At 39.3% G+C, this 25,999-nt stretch overlaps 1 protein-coding gene across 4 annotated transcripts in view; it reads right to left on the bottom strand.

Annotated features, from left to right (window-relative positions):
• PDZRN4 (PDZ domain containing ring finger 4) overlaps window positions 1-25,999 on the bottom strand; it is a 275,404-nt gene that overhangs the window by 98,410 nt on the left and 150,995 nt on the right. The window contains exon 1 of one of the 4 annotated variants that reach the window (XM_008632764.2): window positions 2,166-2,388. The exons of the other annotated variants lie outside the window; for them this stretch is intronic. Within the exon in view, the coding sequence (XP_008630986.1) occupies window positions 2,166-2,234 (69 nt within the window). The 5' untranslated portion in view covers window positions 2,235-2,388. Of the gene's footprint in view, window positions 1-2,165; window positions 2,389-25,999 lie in introns of those variants that run through there. 4 annotated transcript variants of the gene reach the window in all.

Below are 25,999 nucleotides of genomic sequence, written 5' to 3'. Positions count from 1 at the left end.
AAGCAGTTACGGTGTGAGACACTACCTGATCTTTACAGCAGCACCTGGTTAAAAATATGCTCAGTATCCTTTGGGCTCTGACCTCCACACACTGAAACAAAGATAGGGATGAGTTTACAGATGAACACAGGATCTGGCAGCGAGCACACTAAGTCATTTCTCTGCTCTCCTTCTGCACCTTATCAGTGACATTTCCCTAACAGCACAAGATGTAGCACCAGGCTCACTGCATTTCAACTCCCCAAGGAAGCCCCCAAGATCCTCCCAGGGATAACACTTTATCTGGCAAGCACCAGAGTAAAAAGTGAAAGCATTAGTTAATTTTGCACCTTGGTTGCTCACATCCACAGACACTCCAACTCAATAGCATAGAAGATAACAGATAGATGGAAGAATTTCTCTAGAATCTCTTAAAACCCCATCTTTGTGTTTGCTGATAATTTCAATCACATTTATTACCATGCAACATTACTGCAAGGAATATTTTGAAAATACATTTGCTGTAAATCAGACACAGCCTTTTTTACACATATACATGCAGCCCTTTAAGAAATGTCTAATTCCTTTCACAGAAGAACCTGCATTTCTTATTCCCTGGCACAGAAATGCAGACACCGACCTACTCTACTCCATTTTACACTTTCAGATCAGTTTGGCAATCCAGAGCTGGGGACAGGGAAAGGGAAGAGAGAGAAATGTGCTGCTGCTATGCTTTTCCCTATGCTATTGCTGTAAGAAAAAATGATGATGGGGTTACGACTAAATATTGAACTAAAGGGAAGTGTTCCACCTAGAGACCATATTCACCAGGCAAGGCAATGGGCATGTTACCTGCAAACGGACACTCTTTTAGGATTGAATTCACTTGCTGATTCTGTGGTAAAAAATGATGCAGAGGTATGGCCCCCAGTAGTAATTAACAATGTTAATCTTCTTCTTTCCCTCTATGGTGATAAAAAGAGTCATTTTTATATTTAATTAATGCAGAGGATCATTCTGGAAACTGGCTAATGAGGCTCTGATCACATTACCATGAAAATGTGCATTAACACCACAACTGAGGAGGCTGCTTCATGTGTAGAGAATCCACTTTGTAATTAGCCCACTGTGAAGTGAATCACGTCAGGAGGAACTCGGAGGGAAGCAGTCGGCACTGGGCGCTTAGCTGCTGCTGTGCCAATGGACCACCAACATTCTAAGCTGTTTTTTCTCCCCTGCACTGCCTGTCAGCAGCAGCGCAGTCCAAAACTGCCAGTGTTCAGCCTCTGTCAACAGCAATGTGTCAAAGCCAGAACAAATTATAGAGAGGGAAAGAACAGATGCTGAAAGGCACTAAACTTTAGTATGTGTGAGTCTGCTATGCCAAGAGGAAAAAAAACAAACAAAAAGCTGCAAATCAAATACTGATTCAATAGGATCCGAGCAAAAATTATGGGCTATTATGGGAAGTACTTGTTTCGTCTTTTCTCATCTTACTCTCAGGGAGCTGGGAACACAGCAGCAGCAGACTGCTACTCTGCTGTGCACTACACTGTTAGGATGCTGAAAGAGACACCAAAATACCTAAATGGGATTATGATCTTTGTCTAGTAGTATACAGAAATAATGCACACACAATGAATGAACAAGCAGCACATCTCACCCATGGAACCCTGTTGTACTCAGCACCTGTTTAAAGGTGACATGTTTCAGAATTATTTCAGTTTTAATTAATTAATCTGAAAATTTAACATACTTCTCAGCCAGCACAGACATGCCATAAAAACTTTGTTCCTTAACTTAAAAATACCTGAGATCACAGACCTAAGGCTTGCAGAGGCAGCAGTGCAGTTTATCTGAAATCAGTCTTATTACCCAAGCCAAGGACTCCCTTAAAACATCACTGATATGGTTCAACGAGACTGCTGCTACATGACTGACATCTTGGCAGAAGATGCACAAAAATGTTAAAAGAATCCCACAGGAAGTCATATGAAGGGGGAGTGGCATACGAGCAGAAAACAACAGGCACCCAAAATACTAATAATTACCAACATCCCCCCAAAAATTTTGCTAGCAATTTTGCAAAGAAAAAAGGCAAAGCAAAACAAAAGCATCTCTACTTACTCTCTGTAAAGCACATACATTTTTACTCTGGAGATGCTGGTATTATCCTCTGCACTCACCTGTGAAACTTCATAGAGCAGTTTGTAGTGCTCCTCTCTCTTCTGAAAAGTGCACAGATTGCAGCCCATCCTAATAGGCAACACAAGAGCAAAGCCTCTAATTTCCCCAGCACTGAAAGGCAAATGCACTGACGGGGAATCACCCTCCAGACTTGTCTACTGTTTTTCATCAGTCACTCCAGCCCCGACACACAGGCACGCCACTGTTAGCTGGAAGCACAAGGCAGGGCAGTGTGTAGCAGCATGCTCTTCTTCCCTTTCCCTAACTATCTTACACTCACGTATACACACACAGAGTTTCGACTCAGTTCATGGCAACACTCCCCCTGTCTCTGCATCAGTGCACATGACTACACAGATTCCCACTCATGAATATTAATAGCCTCTCATTGATTATTTATGACAGAACGTGTTAGCGGGGAGGGGTGTCATAGCTGCTGCTGCTGACAGATGAATATTCACTAATTAAGAAGCAAATGTACTGTGGTTAAACAAAATCCACTTGTGTCAATACCAACTCTGTTTATTAAGGTTAGAGAGACTAAGCTGCATGGATATTACCCACACTTGCCTCAATTTTTACAGTAATTGTGAGACTAATTCATTAATGGGGGTGGGAAAGGCACAAGTCAAGTCTTATGTTAGGTCTCCACCTTGTGCAACAGGGATCACAGAATACATTTTAAATATTTGCAAGCATTTTAGGAGAGCACTTGTGAAACCTGAGCTGATGTTGCTAAAAATTTAAACTAAAGAAGGAAAGAGAGAAAATTAACCCAGATGGCTATACTGATAGCTCCAGCTTTGACACTGCCAAATTTAGCCAAAATTTCACTGTACTCATAAAAGGCATAGGTCCATAACAATTCATCCTGCATATCCAGGACACAGGAAATGCAATTGTGCCTGACCTGGTGCTTTTTACATATTTTTATACGTATAAATATATATATATACACATTTTACTGTTTATTTAATAATCTCACATTTGAGTTTCCTTCTTGCTTGTATAACAGATTAATAGTAATTATAGGCCAAATTTCTCAGAAACTCAACAGATACACCCTCTCAGACTCCCAGATACCAAAGCTATTATTTTAATGTGTCATTATATCCAATTTTACCATTTGTAAATTAGATTTTAATGGTGTCACAATTTTCAATGTGTGTATAAAGGAAAAGATGCATTTAAAATTAAACTAAACAGACATTAAATATTAAGGCCAATGGAAATCACACTTAATTCAAGGCTGACATTAATTCCTGTATGGTATAACATGTAATCTGATGGTAGTTATGCAAGATAAAAAGCCCAAGCCATAACAAAACAGGATGGAAAAAACAGAAGTTGCTTTTATTTTATCTTTACTTTCTCAGCAACTTTGCTCATAAAGAACTGTATCAAGTGCTTAAGTCAAAACATTTTTAATCGGGAGAGGATATCAGGTGGGATCCAAAGCAGAAATAATTACTTGGAAACCAATGAAACCAATTAGTTAAGATTGACACTGGGCCCTAAAGAGTTGCATTTACTAAGCAGCGATGTACTGCTACTGTTTTTTTTGGGTGCAGTTTCCTAAAAGTGCTTTGTCAAACATTTAAAATCGATAACAGGAAATGATTCTAATGAGCACTAATTGATAACAAATTGGCTTTGCATCTAGCAGCAACTCAAACACCAGCAACACCGGGTAGCAAGCAAATCAACAATCATGTGCTGCTTATCAGTTCAGTCCCTTGGGATATAATAATCCGATTTTCTGGGCCCTAATTTTACCTAATAGACAGGATAAGAGCCAAGCAGAGAAACCTACAAGAAAAACTGGACCATTGCTGCAAACTCTGCATAGTAGTAAAGTTTGCTAGAACCTCTAGGTAAATTACAAATAGGTTGAGACTAAATCTTAATTAAATTTCGTCTCCTTTAATAAATCAGTGGAGTCAGGAAGAATCAAATAATGACCATTAAGAGAGCAAGCTCTTCACATAGCAGCTTCCAGCACTGTTCTGAAACAGAACAGTAAGATTAATTTTTATTTGGCGGAAGAACATGAGCAGGTAGGTTTGGTTACGAATTTCCTCCAAAGCCCAAGGATTTCAAAGATGAACCATGGAGGCAGGTTCATCATTTTTAGAAAGAATCAGCCTCTGTTCTACTCCTCCACACTCACATGAAATGGTATTCACGCTGAGAGGTTTAAACCCATGTAGCAAACATCAACTCAATCTTTGAAGATTTCTGTATTGTGAGGTGCAGAAAGATTCTCAGATGTGTAAATTTTGAACTTAAGAAAGCCAGATCAATGAACAAGACAACAGTCATGCAAGGACAACCCTGCCATCTTTCGATGAAAGTGTTCTCTTCTTCCACTGAAACGTCTTCCTCTGACACACACACGGTTTGAGAGCTAAACTACATTCTTGAAAGGAAACATGATTAACCCTGGTATATTTTTGATACTCTCTTAAAATTAGTTCTTAAAAAATTGGAGGGAAAAAAGGACATATTATTACAGGATTCCAGTTATATATAAGAAACAAACAACACCAACAAAAACCAATAGACAAAATAAGCAATAGAAAGCTACAGTTAAGCTTTCAGCAGTTTCCCCTTACAGTGTCTATTTTTTTTGTTGTTGTTCCTTCTCTGGCTCTTTTGCTTACTTCTCTGGAGACAACATAAGCTTCTCCATTAATTTATCAAGTGCCTGCCCTCTGCTCATACAGAGTAAAAAGGTTCTGTCTTCTGCTTCTGCAACCACTGCACAGTCTGAAGGGCTGAATAGATTTATTTGAGAAGGAAAGGTGTACTTCCAGATTCCTGAGCTCTATGTAAATATGCAACTTTGATCTTACATGTGGTCAAAAGATTAAACTTTGTGCAGCATGGAATGACATTCAAGGCAAAACTTGGTGGAAGTATTAACTAAAAAGAAAGATGTGATGTGCTCTGGTCAAGTTGAATTTGATACTGGGAAGAAAGCAATCTCTTTCTTTCCAACTTTCTCATCTTTATTGCCCTCCAACATTTTATACCTAAAGGGATCAAAAAGGTACAAAAACATAATCAGGTCATTCTTATTTTATATGTAATTCATAGATATTTCAATAATGCAATGCTTTTCTTAATTGTGGAGTTCTCTGTGTTCATTGCCTACAATTTAATCTTACCATAAAGATTAAAATAATAATTTACAGTGAAACCAGCAATCAGTAATGCAAAGGGATGAGGTTTAAGAGAATTACAACAAAATTTGTTAACACTTTCAAACAATATGTGCTTGTTTAGGTCCCCTAATTAATTTTAAATATCTAGGAGATGACTTGCATTTGGTATATAGTTACCTCACTGAGCTATATCAATGCCTAATTATAAGCACCCATGCTTAAAAAATTCAAGACAATGACACTGCAAATTAAAGATCACTCACTTCTGTATAACTTCTTTATCACACAGCTAAAAGACACATAATAAAATAGAACATTCATTTTAAGTGAAGATAGTGAAGCTGTTGGTCCAAACTCAGTGGTGAAACCCAGTGAAGCATATGTGGAATTCCAAGCTTTCTTTGCAAGCCCTTGAATTCACACTCTCCTCCTGATGTACCAACCCTACAGCATTTACTCTCTAAATTTTAAGGAATTCCCAGAAATCTGGCTCATGGAATAGATGGCAATGCAATTTATAGTCTAAGGGCTTCATAGCTGTAAAACAAAAGTATCATAAGAAAAATGGAGCTGGAGAAAGCTTTTGCATATCCTCACTGTTCTTAACAAAGGTTTGAACTCATAAAGCTTAACCTCAGTCTGGGTAGATCTTCTAGTCCGTTGTGATATTTAATGTTTTTCATAAAGCCTCAGCTGCTGGAATCAGGTGATCATATGCATCAGTCAGTTTGCATATTAGAAAAACAAGGAATTTTCCAGACCTATGAATGCAGAGAAAAACTTAAAAATCTTCATTAAATATAACTCAAAGACTCAGAATTTGCATATAAGCTAGCCAGCTTGAGCTCTAAAATAACGTAATGTATATATTAACCAGTAGGCTAAATGAAGGTGCAAACTATGGAAGTACAAAGTCATTGAAAGGGACTTAGGCTTCAATAAAATGGATTTTTGCAAATATAATAAACCGGAAAATCTCACCACACTCCCTACAAGATACATTAAAATCTTACTCAAAGTAAAAATGCTGTATGTTTTCTACAGTCATCAGAGCATGCTTAAAAATGCATGAACATAAAAACGAAAGAATTTGTGTCTAGAACAAAATGCAATATTCTCTGGAACATTAATTTAGGAAAGACACTTGTTTGACCTCCTATCCTTTACCACAGCTACCAAGACTTCATGCACTGGTCAAAGTCACAGCAAAGTAAGGGTGGCAAGAGAAAAGGCAGGACATGGAATTCCTGTGTTCTGTATTTCCCAAGAGGACTGTAATTTCTCTTAAGACTATTTAGGCCTGCCTGACTGTAAATCAAATGGGCTCCATAAGTGGAATTTTCCATTGGGCTCAAATGCTTCCTGGAAGGTAGGGGGCACCCATAACATCATATTACACAAGTCCAGTCTATTGATATCTATTTATTGTTTTTCCCATGCATGACTAAATTCACATGGGATCTATGGGATCCCATGGGATCTATGGGATTCCTTGTCCAAAATGCAAATACCTTTCTAAAGAGAAATGGAAAGCAAGCACATGAGGAATCCTCTCTGCCACGATTGTTTACAAGATCTACTTGTTCCTTTTGTTCTACACTGGAAAAAAAGAAAATCACCCCTCTGTTTTAACCCATTTATCTATCAACCCAATGAGAATGAGCTGGCTAGCATTCTTTGGGCAAAGTACGATTCCTTTTACAGGTCTACTAGCCAAACTTCAGACTGCTCAGAAACGTTTTTTTTTCTCTTTTCTTTCTCAGTGTCATCGAGGATATTCTTTCCCAAGGTTTTTACTCTGAGCAGCTTCCTTATCACTCTTAAACTGATGCCATAATCATTAGGGAGCCGCAAAAAACCAAATGATGCCTATACTGAACTTTCAGGCCTTAGGAATAAAAAAAGGTTGGTGTCAGGACTTTGTTAACATATTCTAGAAGGACCTTGACTTTCTCTATCTCATCAGTTAGTTATAAGGAAACCATCTCACACAACTTCACTGTTTTTAAACCATATCAGGAAACTATCCCACACAACTTCACTTTTTAAAAATAATATGATCATGTGAAATCAGGCTGATGGCTCTTAACTGCACTAGATAGTTGTAACACTATGGAGTATACAGAGTATAATTATTCATAAATAATCTTGAAATGATTTAAAGGAAACAGGGATTAATCAGGATGGCCAAACCTAACGTGTATGAACAAAGTTGTGGGGAAAAACTCTGATTATAGATAAATCTAGATGTGAAGTCCCATGTCAATAAACATTAAATAATGCACTTAGGGAACATTGCTAAAATATTCAGAGTCATGGTCTTTAAAGTAATTATATCTACTCAGAAAATAGGTTTGGAGTTGTGGATAGTTTCCTCAAATTGCCTGAGGAAAAGACTAACAATGGAGCAGGAACCATTGAAACTGCAGAAACACCAGAAATATCCATATTTGAATACAGCCAGCAGTCCTGGTCTTTCCATCTCTAAATCATCTAAAGAAAATGGAAGAGCTATGAAGCACAAATGAGAAATACAGATATGTAATAGTTCACTTTCCCTGCATCTTTCATCCAAATCTATATTTATTCTCCTGATACAGAAGGCATTCCTTCTCACGTTACACAATAAAATGATCCGATGATACATTTAAAACAACAAAAGGAAGCCTGGAATTTTTTTTCCGAGTAATTTGACAGTGGAATGCATTACCAAAACTCAAAGGAAGCAAAAAGCAGAATAGAGTTCCAAAAGGTATTAGACCTTTATTTATAACAGATCATTCACTAGTCATCTACCTGCCTAGGAAGTCCATAATTCACCAACTCCTGAGAGCTATGAGAGACAGAACAGCTCTGAGATTTCCCTCCATGCAATCCTTTGCTGATAGCTTGCCCATGTTTATTATTTGCCTCTCCAGAAATCTTATACTGGCAATATGATCCCTTTACTCTTTCAATTCTAAAGCTCCAAATTTACCAGTTCTTGCACAAAAACCTACAATATGTACTTACCTGGAAGTTCCTTAGCTAATGTTAGCTGCTAATACAACATAGAGTCCAACAGCATTAATGATCACATGATGACTTTGAACTTCAAACACACTTCAAACACATCTATAAAAGTACATTTTATTGCTGTCCTAATTGGTTTCAAAGCTTTCAAGCTATATCTGCTTAAAAAAAAAAAGAAATAAAGACCATTTGGATCTGAGATATGCCATTTCAGTCCCAGATCAAACAACGGTAAATATCAATGAAGAGCCTCAATGAGAAACTGAACTCACAGTACAAAACTAATTCAAGTGCTGAAGCAGCAGGAACTGGTTCAGAGGATGAGAGCAGTGGTGAGAAACTCCTTGGCTCTGTTCTTTCCTCTGATACCTGTGTCATTAGAAAAGCTCTTCCTTTTTACATTCTTATAAAATAAGTAACACCAGTCTTGCAAGGGCATCAATTCAATAAGCCTTTTAAGGCTTTACAGAGCTTTTCAAAGAACGTATTATGGAGGGCTGTTACACCCATCCAAGTTCTGCTGTGGCCACCCTTGCAGTCTCCAGCACTCAAATGTAATTATCATGTCTTGTGTGTTTTCTCAATTAAAAGTTTTAAGTTTTATACCGGTAATTGGTATAGAAATACAAAATGAAAAATTATTCATTACTCATGAGAAGTCCCTTGCTAAGAGTCCCTTTGAGTGTAAGTACCATTAGTTGGATAAATCTACAAGAGTAGTTTTGGTACACCCGAATATTTCAAAAGTGAAGATGCTGAAAAGAACAGTTTGTCATGAATATGGCACTACCAGTACAGAGACACATTTACCAATATGGACACGCCACCATTCACTTTCAAAGCTCACAGAAGTGACAATCTGGAAAAACTGTTGAGGGATACAGCAATAAAATAGATAATTCTGTCTTGCCCCATATAAATGGCCTACTGTGCCCTAGAAGAACACAACAGGATTAGGGAAGTTTTCATAGCCTTGAGTGGAGAACTGTACTGAATCAGGCCATAAAAGCAGCTGCTTTTCTCCTCTGCCAAAGTATAAAGATGTTGTAATATAACTGTCAGAAGTCAACATTACTATAGTAAAAAATAATTTTGTAACACAGGTATGACCTATGTCTTTAAAGTAGTTAGGCAGAGGGGACTTGGATACTTACGTGTAACTAATCATGACTTCACCACCCTAAAGATAGCATTAGGTGGTGAATGTGATTGAATCTCAAACCTGGCTCCCAACACACACCTGATAGAATGATGGATGCAGGAGAACACCACACAATGCTGCAGGAGGAACTGCCCACACTACTCTCAACTCTGTCAGCTAGTCAGACTACCTGAGTTTGGTTTAGACTAGCTAGCTTGATTTAAAATAACAATGTGAACTGAAATCAGCTCTGTTTGTTGGCAGTCAGTAACTGACCACCATAAAAGCACCATTAATTCTGTTGTCGTCAGCAAATGTTTTGTAACGATCTAAAACTAATGTAGCTTCCTCTCCTTTAAAATCCCCACAGCATCAAAGGTTTACTTTGTACACTCTTTGGGCTTTCTAAAGCTTAAAATCACTGCCAGTGTACCTGCTTTCTAGGAGATCATTAGGTAAATGTCCCAGTAAAGCCCAATCAACCTGGCTTTAGTTACCGTACCGTCTGCTCTAGAAGAAAATTAATGTCATTAGATGTGTCTTTGCCTGAAAATTGCTGGTGTTTGATTACTGTGGCAGCTGTCAGAGAGGTGCAGGGGTCTTTCTGCTGGATGCTGACCCAGCAGGTTGCCTGGGCACAGCCTGGTCCCGGCCCCGTGCCAGCCACCCCACCCGTGTCAGGGTGCCCTGAGCCCTTGCAGCACACCAGAGCTCAGCCTTGCCCGTGTGCCCTTCCAAAGCTAAGATCCCTGCAACACTCACCCATCAAGAAACAGAAATTTCAGGTCTGAACTCAGATATAAGGAGTTAGGATGAAAAATGTAGAAAAAGTTACAAAAATCCTGCAGAGCTACATAGATGGAGACAAATGAAATCTGATTAATGACACATCTTTTCCTTCTATTTTGATGCTCTGTGGAAAAGAAATTAGCATAGCAAGTCCTGCTTTATCTCTGAACAAAATTTCAGATCCTTAGTCTGAACACCTCTCTTTTTTCCTGGAATAAAAAGCCAAAACGAAGATCTTGTCAGCTTCAGAAGGGAGATTTGTCACACATCAGTGGTTTGCAGGGGCGGGTGCCCACCCAGCCCTCGCTGCCCGGCCACAGGGACACCACTGACACTCACCCTCTGTTCAGCTGCTGCTACCCCTGCATCCTGCTTCAGCCTTACTGCAGCTTGGCAGGACTCCTGGATTGACTGAGCTCCCTGGACAGAGGCATTAAAAACTCTTTTTGAACATAGCCTCCTAAAATTGCCAAAGGATAATGTACAGCAGAGGAAAATAATTCAATCACATTACAGTTAAAGAATGGTGCAAATTACAGTGAAGCACTTAACTTGTATTTAGCATAAAAACATGCTAAATGCTTTTATGCTAAAAAATATGAATGAAACAATACAAACATCAAGATCACTTAAAAGAAACCTTCAGGTGAGAAGCTGGAACTGTAGAGGCAATGGTCTCATTTATTTTACCAAGACTGAAGCACATAAAAACCATCACTGTGTTCTGAAGAAGAGCAGCTTAGCACCCTTCTTCACTGATGAGTATCAATAGATGAAATAGTAGCAACACCAGTGCAATTCATCTGGGATGAAAATCCTTCCCAATTAAACTTTCACACAGTGAAAACAGGCTCTCCCAGATGTTTTGAGTTTTGGATTGCAAAATATGCCCTTCTTGAAATACATGCCCAAGCAACCTAATGTATTTTGGTTGTCAATATCAGTCATAAATAAAGATAAAGCAGACTCTAGACCAGAGAAATGTGGTGAGAAACGAAACAAAATCTCCTGTTCCAAAGATCTTTGCTTTGTAATTCTCCACTGATGTTCTCTCCAATACTAGTGCTGGGAAAAGCAATATCTTTAAGGGTCCCTTCTAACCCAAAGCAGTCTGTGATTCTGTGGTTTATCTAAACTTTCCTTGCTAGGCAACGGCCACCATGCTTTGTCCAACAGTGTGGTAAGTGTGCTTGGTACCCTTATACATTACCAAAAGCAAACAGTGCTATTTCTTAAAAATAGTGAAATAAAATTATATCTTTGCAGGATAGATATTTTAGGAGACACTGTCTGGAGTTATTGTCCTGGGCTGACATTATGAAGCCGCTTTATTCCTCACCCATCCGCTCAATGCCCGAGGATGCTGTGCCTGTAAGAGGGACCCAGGGGCGGAGCCAGGGACCGGAGGGGGCAGGTGAACGGCTCAGCCCAAGGGCTCCAGGCTCTGGGCAGGGCTGGGGAGGGAGTGCGCCGGGAGCACTGTGCTGCTTTTTGGGTTTCCTTTGTGTTCCAGCTAGCTGGGAAAAGGTTCTGTTGGGTTTGTTCTTGCTCTTTTTTCCCTTTCCTTCCCCTTGCCTCACTGCCTCCCTTCCCTCCTCACCAGTCCGGGGAGCCTGTGGGTGGCCCTGGCAGGCCTGCAGGGTGGCCCCGGCTGGTCCAAGCCCGTGTGTCTGTTCCCTCTCCGGGAATTTGTTGTATTTTGAGGTTTTTTTTATCCTGTTCTACCCTGTTTTGTTTGGTGTTAATAAACAGTTTGGCTTCTTTTTCCCACTTTCACTTTTATTGTCTTATTCGTGGAGGAAAAGGGGAGGCCCTTTCCTCCTGAAGTTTTGTCTCCAAAACCAAGACAGTTATCTATCTCAAAATGTTCAAGACCACTTGTACAGTCTTTCTCAGCTCCTTCAGTAAGGCAGTTCTTGTACTTATATTTGTAAGAGTTTAAAGATGCTCACAGGCAGACACATACCTTCCCTGTGTCCCCACACCTATCCATCAACTTGCCTGCCCAGACTAAAGCAGCCTGCTGCAATATAAAAATGGAGAAATGTAATCTCAATACTCCAGAGCCAATTTCTGTACTACTGAACCATTTAATTTCAAAAGAAGAACAAGGGGCCTCAGGCCAGGTAGGCAACTCCTGTGGCTAAATCTGTTCACATTTGTATTTGCCCATAAGAAGTGAGACCCCGTATTTTCAACTCATTGTCTTCAGAGACAAGAATGTGACATTTTCATTTACTACAGGGGAGGAAGTAACATCTCTGAAAAAGGAACTTGCTTATCAAACTTCAAATTACAGGCAGCATGTATGTGAGAGTTCACACTGGAGGCAAAAGCAGTGTATATTCAAAACTCACGTGTGTTTTTTACAGAATTAAACTTTGCATCTTATGAAAAAGAAAGGTCTTTTAATAGAAGAGGAAATATTTAACCTTCTCAAAGTCAATGTCTATTCTCTTGTCTATGGTTCCTCCTGCAAAGAACTGAAACAAATCACAGGAAAGAATGGAAAAAAAAAAAAGGGAAAAAAAAATCAAGGAGAATAACTGATTGGGGAAGGGTGAGTGCTTTTTCTGCAAGACCTTAGCATCTAGTCTGAATATGTTTCATTTCTATTCAGTTCTTGTGCAGGACACTAGGATTATGTGTATCAACTTAATTCAGTGATAAGAAAATCCTTACTATAAATCCTACCATGTGGGACAAATCTGTCAAGATCTTGATTATCAAAACAAATGAACAGACAGCAAAATGTGACATACATAGCATACACTTTACATGACAAATTAGCCCTAGCACAACTGACAGACATACTGTAAGGTGATGTTAAGGTTGCTATGGCAAGCAATGTCTTTCCTTCCCCAGCACCTGAATCACAAGTCTTCTGAGTCAATGGCTTCTAGCAAAAGACAAAAAATTTTCTGTCGTTAAACACCATCTGCATATGACATAACGTATTTCTCTGTCCCACTGTGATTTCCTTCAAAAGTTACTGCCTTTGAGAGTGTCCTCACCCTGTCACTGGAGTGACTAGCCAGAAGCCCTAAGGTTGTTCTTTGCCCCTTCAGCAGATGTGTCAGGGATTTATTGTAATGCTTTAGGGATCTGATAGCGATGGTCAAATAAATTAGGAAACTCATGCAGTGAGCAACAACATTGTCAGCTCAGGGATAACAAGAGCCCTGCCTCAAGCTAGAAATCTGAACTGAAATGCATGTATTTTAGCTACCCAAAATTTTGGATGTTATACATTCCTCAGAAATGGGTTGTCATGTAAGAACTAAGGTTTTTTCAGAAAAATTCCCACTTTTGGTTGAAATTAAAATTATAGGAAAAAACCCCAAACTAACATTATTTCAGCATACTTCTCATCCAAAATTGTGTTTGGAACTCCTAAGGCAGAAAATCGGTGATACATTTAAAGAAATGGAGCAAACCCCAGTGAGATTTAGTAAAGCACCCATTGCAGCTATTTCTGTTAACAAGACATAACAATGCACCCAGAGCTCTCCTGCGTAGAGACCAAACACTGGAGAGAGTACATCCCTGACACAAAGTGCTCAGAGCCTACATCAGGACAGGCTCACCCTTGCTGCAAAAAACTACATGAGTCTTATGCAGTAAGCCAGCTGACAGCTTCACTGATTACTCCTCCCAGAAACCCACCAGAAATTCAAATTAGATTAGCTTCTCCCAGATTTCTTAACAAAACTCATAGACAAAGCTGTGTTCTCACTGACCTCAGAGGACGTGTCAGATAACCAAAAACTCTTGTTTCGCTGTTAATTTCTGTGATGAGAGTGTCTTTTTTCTTTTAAGTTATGGCATACATGTATTGATCACCAGCAGACCCAGCTATGACCACATCAAAATCACCATGGGAAGTGCTCAAGTTTCTCTATGTCTAGGAAGGACTGCAGAAGGCACTTGTGTCATCTTTTTACTGCCTCCTGTAGTTCATCATATAAGCATTTTGCAAAAGGTTACAATTCAACTAGCAAAATTAATAATTTAGGTGCTTTTCTGAACACGTGCTATCCTAATGGCAAGTTAAGTGATAAAACAAGCATGAGAAGCAAAAAACTTGAAAAACTGCTATCCTCACCCGGTTTGTCTTAACCCTCTCTATACTGTTGGTGAAGATGACACCAATTTATGTAAAGGTCTATTTTCTGTTTGAAAATACTTTTTTTCCTCCAGATACAAGCAGAAGAACAAACAATTCTATGCAAGTAAAATAGATGATTTCAAAATAGTTAAATTTAACTTGTACCAAAAAGACCCCTGGCAGTAAACTACTTACATAACAACAGAAGTCAAGTTTCACACAGAATTTTTCATACAGAGGTATCAAAGTACCTCATAAAGTCAGGAAAAGCTATCACCATTTTACAATGTGTAAACAATGAAGAAATCTAGCAACGTATAACACTGAAATACGACAAATAATTTTCAAAATTCAGTACCAGTACAGAAAGTACCAAGAAACCCCATCATGAGGGAGCTGCCCAGCACCAGGCAGGTGATGGCACACACACCAGAGGATGGCATCTAGTGAACTGTTTGGGATAGCAAAACCATTTTTAGATATTTACATACATTGCAAAGAAACAAAACCAGTATGACATGAAACCTGATCTTGAACAAAAAACTCTTTGAGGGGAGCTCTTACAATAAGCTGCAATGAACACATATAAAATTCATATCAGCTTCCAGCCAGCAACACAAACCTATGCAGTTTTATCACATTTTTTCCTTTCCTTCCTTTACTGTATGGTGAGATTTAATTTTGCATATTCTGCTCTGTATTTCCTTTTTCCTACACCCCACATAAATTCTGTGCCTTGCCACAACTCCGCATTTATCTCCCAATTCATCCAAAAAAGGACCCTGCTGATGTGCACTGCTTTTGTCCATCACATCCTGCTCCTTCACAGCTTTCTCTACTTTATTTCCCTTTACCCTTGGCTTCAAAACTTCCCCAGCATTACCCCTCCTCTGCATCCTCTCAAGAGCTGAACTCTAAAATAACCCCTCTGGCAGGCAGAAGGCTGTGAAGGAGAGGAGAGGAGCCCTCCTCAGGCTGCCTGTGGCTGGCAGATGGGAGAGGCCACTGAAGCCTTCGGCACAGCCTGGGCTCAGCCACACGTGCCCCACGGGCTGCTCCCCACAACAGTGCCAGCTTGGGTATTACAACAAGCAACAGCTACACACCTGCTTTCCCTGTGCTCAGCAAAATAAACCAGGATGCCTGGTTTATTTGACTCTTTTTGTCTTTCACCGTGCTTCAGAAGTCAGTCTGATCAATGCTATTTCACACTCTCCAGTGCAAGCTTTACTGATCTAACCTCTGACTAAACACAGATTCATCAAAGCAGCACCAGGGGAGGCAATATTCTTCCTTTGCAACACACAGGGAATGCCATGTTACTACTTCCTCCTGGCTTTCCTCTTCTGTTAGAAGAGGAGGGGAAGGAGGGGTGGGAAGGAGGACTTGCACAGCTGAAGTGAGTGCCAGCCCTGGAAACTAATGTCGTGTATTTATCCACTCACATTAAGTATGGAAGAGGTAGTCACTTTTTGTGTTCCCTTGGTGCTCTTGAAATTCTTTTCCTTTCCATCTTCCAGAGGGTGACAGAAAATTGCAGTTACTGACAAATGCTGGGGGAAAGCACAAGACCTCACCAATAAATGTTATATTTTTCCATATCTCTAACACTCTCCTTCAAGTCTAAACAATGTAAATATGAGAATCCCCATAGGAAGTCATGGAAGCTGCCAATTCCTTTCAGAAAGGCAAAGAAATGAATGTTCTTAACGCTTCCCTACATTTGTTTAATAATCTGAATAAAAGTTGCCAACTAGTGACACAGCAGAACAGGTTCATTTGTCCACAGAAACCAGCCTTTCCCTTGTCAAATGCCCAGGTGTGAAGGAGGTAATTGCTGAGGCTGTGGGGGCATTGCCCTGGCAGTGCCCACACTGGAGGTACCCAGCAGACACGCTCATGAAGAAATAAGGCTTTGTCATTTTGTCACATAGGAGAGAAGATTACTTCTTATACAAAAACGGCATCTAGAAGGATTCCTGTGTGAACCTGGTATGGAAAGTTACTTGTACCACTTCAGGCACCTACTTGTTTCCTCTCCAGCCATCTGCTCTAACTCTTTCTTAGCTTGTTATCTGGATGTATTTTTCTCAAGGACAGTTTCTCAGTTCTATTCAATGGTGGGTCTATTGCTGACTCCTTTAATGCCTTCTCCATATAGACCAGATTGTTTTTCCACATGAAGTCAAAGAAAGGTTGAGCCACATTGCAGCTTGGCCATTGTCAATCCTGCCTGCTGTTGATTGAATATTTCAATTTTGAGCAGTTTTGCTGAGATAACGTATTTTTAATCACTTCCTATTCAAAGTGTTCACCTTAATCACGAGAGACTCAGACATTAAAAGCTCATCTTTCACTCTCTCCTATCATTGTCCCTGCTTCCATAGCCCTTACCTTAACTTTCTTCTTTTTTTTAACTTATCTTTACTTATTTTTTTTTTTAAAGAAGAGCGTAACATTCTTTCCCTTGCATGTCTCTTCTGCTCTTTATGAAGCTCTTTAACTTGGGGATAACTATTCTCTTTTTTTTTCTATGCCAAACTTCTTGTGGGATCTCATTCATGTATCTCCATAAATCTATTTTCTTCAGGGATTTCTTCTTCATCAGGTCCCTCACAATGAAATCTTGACTCCTCCTCCCCTAAAACTGAGTTCTGGGTTTCTCAACAGATAGGTAGTGACCAGCAACCTCCTGAACCTCTGTCTTCTTTTCTGAATCCAGTGTGTTGCAGAATGTGAAAGAAACAGGCCTCTTCTCCCAAACAGATCTATTCCAGGAAATTTTTTTCCAACCTGACATATTACTAGAGTCCAAGCCAATCTAAACTTAAGTAGCAAGTGGATGATTTTAGAGACTTAACTAGAAAAAGTCAGAGCCAGGAATTAGGATCTGCAAGTATTCCTGATGATTTGAACAACTGAAAATGTCTTCTCAGAGAACACACACTGAGCCTGTAACTGAATGTGCTGTAATCAAACAAGTTTTCAAAAGCTGAGAGCAAGTGCTTACCTCAAGAAACCATAGTAGGCCATCAAATAATGAAGAGTTTGAAGTCACCAGCCTGAATACTCACAGTTTTGACCTCTGGGTATGAAACAAGAAGGACAGTGAGCCTTCTCATTTCCCATGCTAATACCTAAGGTATCACTTCACATAATTACTGAGTACTACATTTGCAAAATGATCCACAAATCTCCCTTCAAAAGGCATGTGGTTTTCTCAGAAACCCATAAAAATTGACCTGATTATTCACCACATTCCCCAGCACAAACTACCTAAAGCTTCAGCCTGTGGCCCTGCATGCATCTGCCCTGTGCTGTGTACTAATTGGACCAAGGACATGCTGAAACAGTCAGCTGGAAAAGAGCCACCTTATCTTTGTGTTCCACAAGAATTTTTAAAAGGAAAAGGAAACTCCTGTTGTGAATTATGAGAATAAGCATCATTCAAATACTGTTAATAGAGGGATAAGAATTACCTTTTATTCATGTCTGTAATACTCCTATCAGCAAGGACTTACCCTCTCTCCCTAAGCTTCAATTTAAGATGTTTTTTTATTTACAGAATTACTTTCCAGAGATATATATTAGCACATTTTTTCAAAACAGATAAACACTGCCAAAATAATTACTAAACACATCTTTCCCTGCAAAGCCAACCAAGGTCTCAGTTCTGAGAACCTGTGTTATTAATGAATGGCACACTGCAGCAAACTAATTGTATGTAAAGTCAATGGGTGCATGTTTAAGAATTTTAATTACTGTTCCGTGATTGCTTTATATTCAATACATAGCATACAGGTAACACAGCCTTTATGATGATAAGCACTTTAATTAGAAAGCCAAGATAAGAAAAAAATGCCCTTAAGTTACAGAATTTGTTCATGCTGGCCATGTGATAACTTGAGCACATAGTTTTCCTTGGTATTTTAAAATATGAAAAAATAATTCTACTTAAACCTTTGTTTCCTCACATTACTTGAACTGCTTTATCTGCCATTTTCTTCTCTCTCTTATGGGTGTCAACAGCACAGTCTAATTAGATCACAAACCTCAATCTCTGAGCAGGTCCACGTGAGCCCACACTCCATGGCCAGCGTGAGCCTCCCAGTGAGCTGGGAGCAGCCTGGGCTGTGCGCTGGCTGCAGAGCACTTACCCTTTCAGCAAACTGTCTCGGAGGATGGCCATTGATTTCCTAGTTATTATGAACATGATATTATTGAATGACAGATGATAGAGTGTTAGGTCCTACAAGTATTTTCCCAAATGGGTTATCCAGCCAGTGTTGCCGTGGCAACGAGGCTGTTTGACAGCGCTTATGACAAAGAAGTCTTCGCTCAGAATTCAGCTACAAAAGAACTCCTTGCTTCCTACCTTATCCTCCCTGGTTTTATCCAGCATCTCCTCAAAGCCTCCCCAGCCCGTGCCTCCAGTTGGCAGCTCCAACACCAGCCAAGATAAGGCATTACTGCCAGCCTTTAGTCCTTCAAAAGAGCACCCTGCCCATGATGGGACATCACACTTTTGCCTAAGATAATGTCTATTCTCCTAAGATAAAATATTATGTCTGACAGTGCTGAATCCACTGGTAACACAAGTTCTGCATCAGGACACACAACTGAAAGCCTAGGAGGAATCATGCTCACAAATCACCCATTGCCTTGCAGTTACAAGTTAAATAATTTCTTCACTTTCAAGCCATGAAAGGCTTTTTTTAAAGCCCTTTCTCTACTAGCAGGACATAGTCTGAACACTTTAAAATAAAACCCAGCTAACCACTGACACCAAGTGCTGTCATATTTGCTCAACCTTTCTGATCATTCCAGAAAATGCCTCTCTTTTGACCCTCTGACTCCCAAAGAAAGCTGTTTCACAAATCCAAAACTACATGCAATAACAGGTTATTTCACTTAAACTGACTCACCCACATTTTAATTCACTGGTCGGTTTTCCAGAAAGACAATGACAGGAGAAAGAATTACTGAAGAACAGCATGAAAGGCTCTGGCTGGTTGCAGCGAACTACCATACAGCTGCAGCCAGAAAGGCTCATGTGCTTGGGCTTTGCTGCCCAGGCTGGTAACTACTCTTCACCACACACAGTTACCACCCTTTTTCACTCTGTCTCAGCTCACAATGAATTTTGCTGTATTTCTTTCCATGCTGAGTGTAGATGAGCAACATCCCAGCTGCCATAGCTTGAGCTGTGATAGGTGGGTAGGAAAAGAGTTATGAAATCTACAGATATTTTCAATAGGCATCAAGTTACCTTGGCAGATGGTGGAAAAGTACACCTGGGAAAGCCGGAAGCAGGCCCCATTGTAAAAATATAAGTTAAAAATGTGCACAGATATTACCCAATATCCTTAAAAAATGAGAGGTTTTTTCTTCCAATCTCCATTAAAAATCTATCCCAAAAGGTGTCGTTTCTGTCAGGATGGAAAAGAACAACTAAAAACCATTAAAGCACACAGCATTAATGGGGGCACGTACTGACCAGATTCCCAGGAGAGACTGAGGACTAGTTATGGAGTGAGAAAACTGAGATATGTGTCTGCGATGAAGCTGAAATATTCAGCCTGTGACAACTAACTTGCTTCTGTCTAGAAATACATTAGGTCTTAAAATATTCGTAAGTGCATTAAAAAAAATATTCCTGGTACAGCCACATCTGCTCATAGCAGCACTTTTATAAGACATCTTCAATTAGAGCTGGCGCTTGATGAGCCTCATCTAGGCTGTGCTGCACAAAGCAATAAACAAGGCACTGAAAGCACATGGAAAGCTGCAGTTTCACGCTGCCATCGGCCCCCACTGTCATATTTTCTCTCCTCTCATACCCTCCTTCTAGCATAAGCAAAGCTGTAAATGTTTTAGGGCTCTGTGATAGTCCCTGAGAAAAACAGGGAGCATATGTAATGTATTTTCACATGGAAAAAAAAAAAATGGAGATCCTAATTTCTAAAGTGTGCCTTCTGTCCAAAGTATACCCTTGATGCTAACTCAGCTGTGATGCAAATCACTTTACAGAGATTACTCAGCCATAGATGATTCCAAGGTACCATCAGAAGGGTATTAGTCAACAATTTCTCATGAAGTCCAATTACATGTTTTCTATATAATTCCCTGACTACCCACTAAAATTTTGCTGATATTAGCCCATCTAAAAGGCATTCCAGGGACCAGGAGCACAGATAATATCCATTACAAAACCATTCTGTGGTTTTGTCAAATCTAAGTTAAATGCACTATAGGGACTGGAAAGCTGCTACAAAACTGCAGATTCAGGATCTATACAAAACAAAGACCTTATGTCAATACACTCTTCTTTTTACACAGAGAGAGACATTCAAATATGTGAAGACTAAGCTGAAAAGGACGCATCCAATGGCATAATACTGCATTGCCTCCGAGTACCATGGTGATGTAATTCTGAGGACCTGCCTGGCCCATAGACATAATTCATGTCATCTGGATTTTCTCAAATTTCTCATGAAACACAAAACCAGTACCAAATGCATGTAATTATCAGTAGGAAAAAAAAAATTATGAGTTTTTGTTTAAAATCCTTTCCCTTCCCTCTTTTCAACCAAACTGTCAAAACATGTCCCTTCTGAAGACATTTAAATGACTAGATGGTTCAAGGCACAGGTGATGGATACAAAGCCCCTCACCTGCAGGTCACAGGTTTGACTTCTGAAAAAAGCTGGCAGTTTCAGTCAAGTTCCTACTGGGCAGGGGTTTGCATCATTAAAATCACACCACTTTTTTCAGTAACATTGTTGGCAGTGTCAGCAAAGATGCCAAGGATGGAGTGGACTTGGAGACTGCATATGTTCTCCTGAATGAGAATCAAAGAGCTTTGGCTACTTTAAGATTGATGTATAGTGACGAGTAACAGAGAGAAACAAAAGCTATCACTGATTTCAGTGAACTTGTTCTAGGAACAAGATATGAGTTCTCCACCTTATCATAAGCAGCCAACTCTTTCTTAAATCTTTCAATTCTTATCGAGAATTCCTTATCTACTACAAATTCTCCTATAATGAAAAAATATCTGAAAGACTTCAAGGTGGAAGCAAGTCCCTATTAAAAAAAAGACCAGTATTTTGGAGGGGGAGAGGGGTGGTGAGGGCATTCATTTTGGGTTTTTTACTGCCTTTATACACTGTTTGCCAAAAGAGAAGGCTCAAACTGTGGTTAAAGAAAAAAAAAGAAACCGGAAAAGAGCAAAAACTGTGAAGCCTTGATATAGGTATATTTCTTATTTGTGGGATCTCTAGGGAAACAATCACTGCTTTATTGATTTATGCTACAAAAATAGTGTAAGAGAGTACAGCATTGAAATGAAACTTAACATAACAAATTGACCGAGTAGCCTTAACTGAAGTCAGTGCAGGCAGCCCATAGTCAGTGTCCCAGAAAGTAGGGGATCGGCTCCAGCAATTTTTGCTACAGTTAAAGAGAACTGTGGCAAGCTGCTCATCAGGGTATCCTGACAGAAAACTCTTCCAAATACTTACAGGCTCTGTAATATCTGCCCTGTGACTCCATGTAGCAGGGAGTGTGTTGTTTCTATCAAGATGAGAAATTTTGGGGCCATTCGTGGGCCAAAGGAAGCAGAAAGAATGTTACTGGAGCTGTCTGGATACACACCAATTATCCCCACTTGGCTAAGTTTTTAGAAGTAAGATTTTCAAGGATGTGAAAGAAAACAGTAATTTGATAGTGCTTGGGCAAGTTAGGAGAGAAAATATGTACAGAGAATGGCTTTCGAAAGAGAGATTTAGTGTGTTCTGAAGCCGTTAAGTTGAAAAAAATTACACTGCTAAGTCGGGAAAACGGGTGCTAAGGAATATCCCTCTTTTGCTTCACTGAAAGTCACTTGAAGTGATCTCATTTGATTATGACACTGAAAAGTGAATGAAGATGGTGAAAGGCTACTTCCCTCAAACCCTTCAATTTTAAAATCTCTCAGGACAGTGCAATCCTTTATAAACACAGTTGTTTAAAGATAACACTAGTTAAGCTTATTTTGCTATGGGCAATCCCAGCAAGATTTAAAAACAAAAAGAATACATTTGCTCATGAGGCAGAATTTTCCTATAACATAAATAGCAAATTCAATCTGCTGTTAAAAAAACTACTCCATTTTAAAAGCAATTAAGAAGGGCATTTTCCCCCCAGCTCGCCTTGTCAATCCTATTAGACCAAATTCTAATTAAGGGTGGAAAAGTGACTATTTTATCTGCCAAATGAAAATAATTTAGTGCAAGTTAATGAGGAGTGGCTTATAACTGATTAGTCATTTTGATTCTGGCTTTTTACAGTGGCAGAAATTACCTTCAAAAGATACAGTAGGATCAGCAGTCATTTTTACACATTTGAAAACAAACTGAGCTTTCCTTTGTGACCAGATTAGGCAGAAAAATACCTGAAAACAGGAACAAGATAGGTGCAACAGCTTACAGCTAGTTTGAAAATATAAACTACTTTGAATGATAATAATAACATCTAAAATATTAAGACCTGGCAATTTTTTCTCCACATCACACTTGCAACAAATAGACTTTGACTAAGAAAGGCCAAATATTGCTATGAAAGAGGAGAGACCAGCCTCACAAATCTTTACTCCCCTGAGCAGCTTTCCATCACCACTCTACAATGCCACACAGGGATGCTGACATGAAGATTTTTAAAATCAAATTTATATGTGTCACCAGGTACATTTTTTGAAACTAAGCTCATTACAATGTGCAATAGCAAATGCTGCACAAGAATAACAAGCCCTGCTAGTCCTTCACAAGTGGACAAGGAGTCGCTCAGCTGGTTCAGAAGGCATCCCAGGGCAGCTGGCATTCAGTGCATCAGGACACAACATTGCACGAAACACAAATACCTTAAAACAGATCACCTACACCAGTTTTATTTCTTACATTCTGGATAACTGTGCAGTTGTGGAAGAATCTGCATTTCTCAGTATCATTTAAAAACATTCAGTTCTTTCATGACAACTGATGTATTCTACTCCTGTGGCACCTCACCTGTCCTCAAGAGCCATACAGAAATTGAGTGATGACATTTCACCCTCAACATTTTGTGTAAAGATAAAAATAATGTCAAACAAAATCCTAAAGCCAGATTATCAGATGCCTGAAAACTCATCTCATTTTCTCATACAGACACAGGTACCAAAATGATTAATGATTTCTGGCTTCAGAAAAATAAATTAAAAACAATTAAGTCAAGATTGAACTGGTCATTTCACTACCTCAAGAAACCGGATTTATGACTGATTTAATTCACTTGAAGCAGACGGGTCTTTTCACATAATTGCCACCATTGCAACAAAGTAGCTTTTCCACTAGGTCTGTAAAAGGCCCAAAGGCCATAGCATGGTTTACTGTTAACATCAGCCACCACTGAGACATTACTTGGCTGATATTCTTCATACCTAAATAATCCTGTTTTGGTATTGTGACTTTTAGTAGGTGATCTTCTCCAGAATCCAAAACAAAGCCTGGAGAATAGAGATAAGAAGAAACCCAAAACCTCTCTGGGTACTAGAAAGACAATCTTTTCAAGAAGTTTAGGCTCTTAAAAGGTCAGAAACATACTTTAAGTTTCTCAAGTACCTGCCCAATGCCTTGTGAACTTTAAACGTATCTCTGAGCATCTCAATGACTTTGAAATCAGACCACAACAACTATCTGTTTAAAAAATACAATAGCAACCTAGTAAACAACATTATAATACTTTAAAGTAACAATTGATATTCTACCTGAAACAAATAGTGTTTGCTCTTGTCCCCTCTCAGCAATGATTCCATATTTAGATTTGACATTGAAAAACAGTCTGCATGTAGTGTCATACAACCTAATGCATATGAAACCTAATTTAAAGCAAGTCACATGGACAAAGGGAGTTTGTTGGGCTCTTCATGGTACATTTCTATATTCACCTAGACTTCTAGTTTAAAGGGAGCCTCCATAATAAGTCAAAATTAATGAGAGTGTAAAAGAATCAGAAAAAACTTTGGATGTTTCCTGTATCCTATTTAAATGCAAGTTTCACAATGACTTTAAATAATCTAGATCCTTACACAGGATTCCTTTAGGAGCCTGCATTGTACTTACATATAATGTTGTAACAAGTTCTTAGTATTATATATATGTCCACAATCACCATGATAAAACATTCATCATGCTAATTGTACCCAGGTCACTGTGACTGGAGCAAGGCATGCAAGGCCACTGTGGCACTCCACTGTATCCCAGTACAAAGTGCTAAGCAGGGACATGCCACATGCCTCCTATCTGTCAGAAAATCTGCCACCCCATCTGCTCTAGTCCACATGCAAGAGAGGAATAAACTTTGCCACTTCAACCAGAATATTTCCTAAACACCACCTTTCAATTTCAGTTGAGGAAACAGATACTTCAGTTTTAAAACTGTGCAGCATCTTCATTGCTCTTTAATTTCACGTAGTCCCCCTGAAGCACTTTGCTACTGAACAGCCTTTAATATGATTTGAAACAGATACCACTCCAGGGCCTTCTCATCTTCATCACTTGTTTGTTTTGACCTTGGCATTTATTCAATTAGAACCGATTTGCCAATCATGCACAATGCTTCCTAAAGTCCATTTCCATACACCAGTGAATAGGCCCATCCAGTTAGCAATGATCTTTCCACATGCCCAAAGTAAAAATCTACAAAACCAAGGAGCATACAAAATAGCCAAGTTGTCTGTCACAAGGCATCTGCTATTTTCTTTCCTACCATTTCTCTCAGTAAATAAAAAATAAGAGAAGCTATGAAACCTCTTTTGGCAAATAATCAGCTCCAGCATGGCCTAACTGTGAGATTAATCAGTTCCTTGAAATTTGCTTCAGTGGAGGAATGGCTCACATTCAGGAAAGCAGGATTCATTCCCTGAATATCATGGCAGCTCCTCCACAGCTGGGGAAGAAAGAGGAGCACACAGTCCCTATCACGTCTCTGTCACATGCTCAGTGCTGCGAGAGGAAGAATTGTTAAAATTGTCAAGTACCATTCACAAATTTATGCCTGTGGAGTTGTTCCTTCTGGAAGAGAACCAAATAACTCCTACTTTTTGAAATTGCTTATGACAGCTTCTCAGTCTGCTTCAGGCTGGTTCTCAGTGATGATTTGTATTTTCATATACTTCTCATACATTAAGAAATTTACACCTGTCAGGTCCTGACAGAGTGTCTCCATCTTCAACCTTTTCGGGGAAAATTCTTTGCTTGCAGACATTATCCAAATAAGTTTCTATCAGAAGTCTGGGTGATATAACAGGTGGGGGTCTAAGAAATATGCAGCAGACAAGCAGAGAATTTTAATGAGAGACAGGGTCTTCTGCACTGGCATAAAAGAGATGGAAATTAAAATACCGATTCCTTTCACTTTAAACTACATGTGAAGCCCATGGGTAATTCTTAGAGGAAGACATAAATGCCCGCTACAAAGCTTTCTTTACTACCCAGTTTGACACCAAAATTTTTATTTCTATTTATGGAATCATGCTTGGGGTCAAAAAAACAGCTCAGAGAACACAAGAGTCTTCTTAAATAAGCAGGAGGATGGTCATTC

Source organism: Corvus brachyrhynchos, unplaced genomic scaffold, assembly GCF_000691975.1.
Source record: "Corvus brachyrhynchos isolate BGI_N302 unplaced genomic scaffold, ASM69197v1 scaffold32, whole genome shotgun sequence".
Classification (NCBI taxonomy): domain Eukaryota; kingdom Metazoa; phylum Chordata; class Aves; order Passeriformes; family Corvidae; genus Corvus; species Corvus brachyrhynchos.
This window is presented reverse-complemented; position numbering and strand designations above follow the sequence as displayed.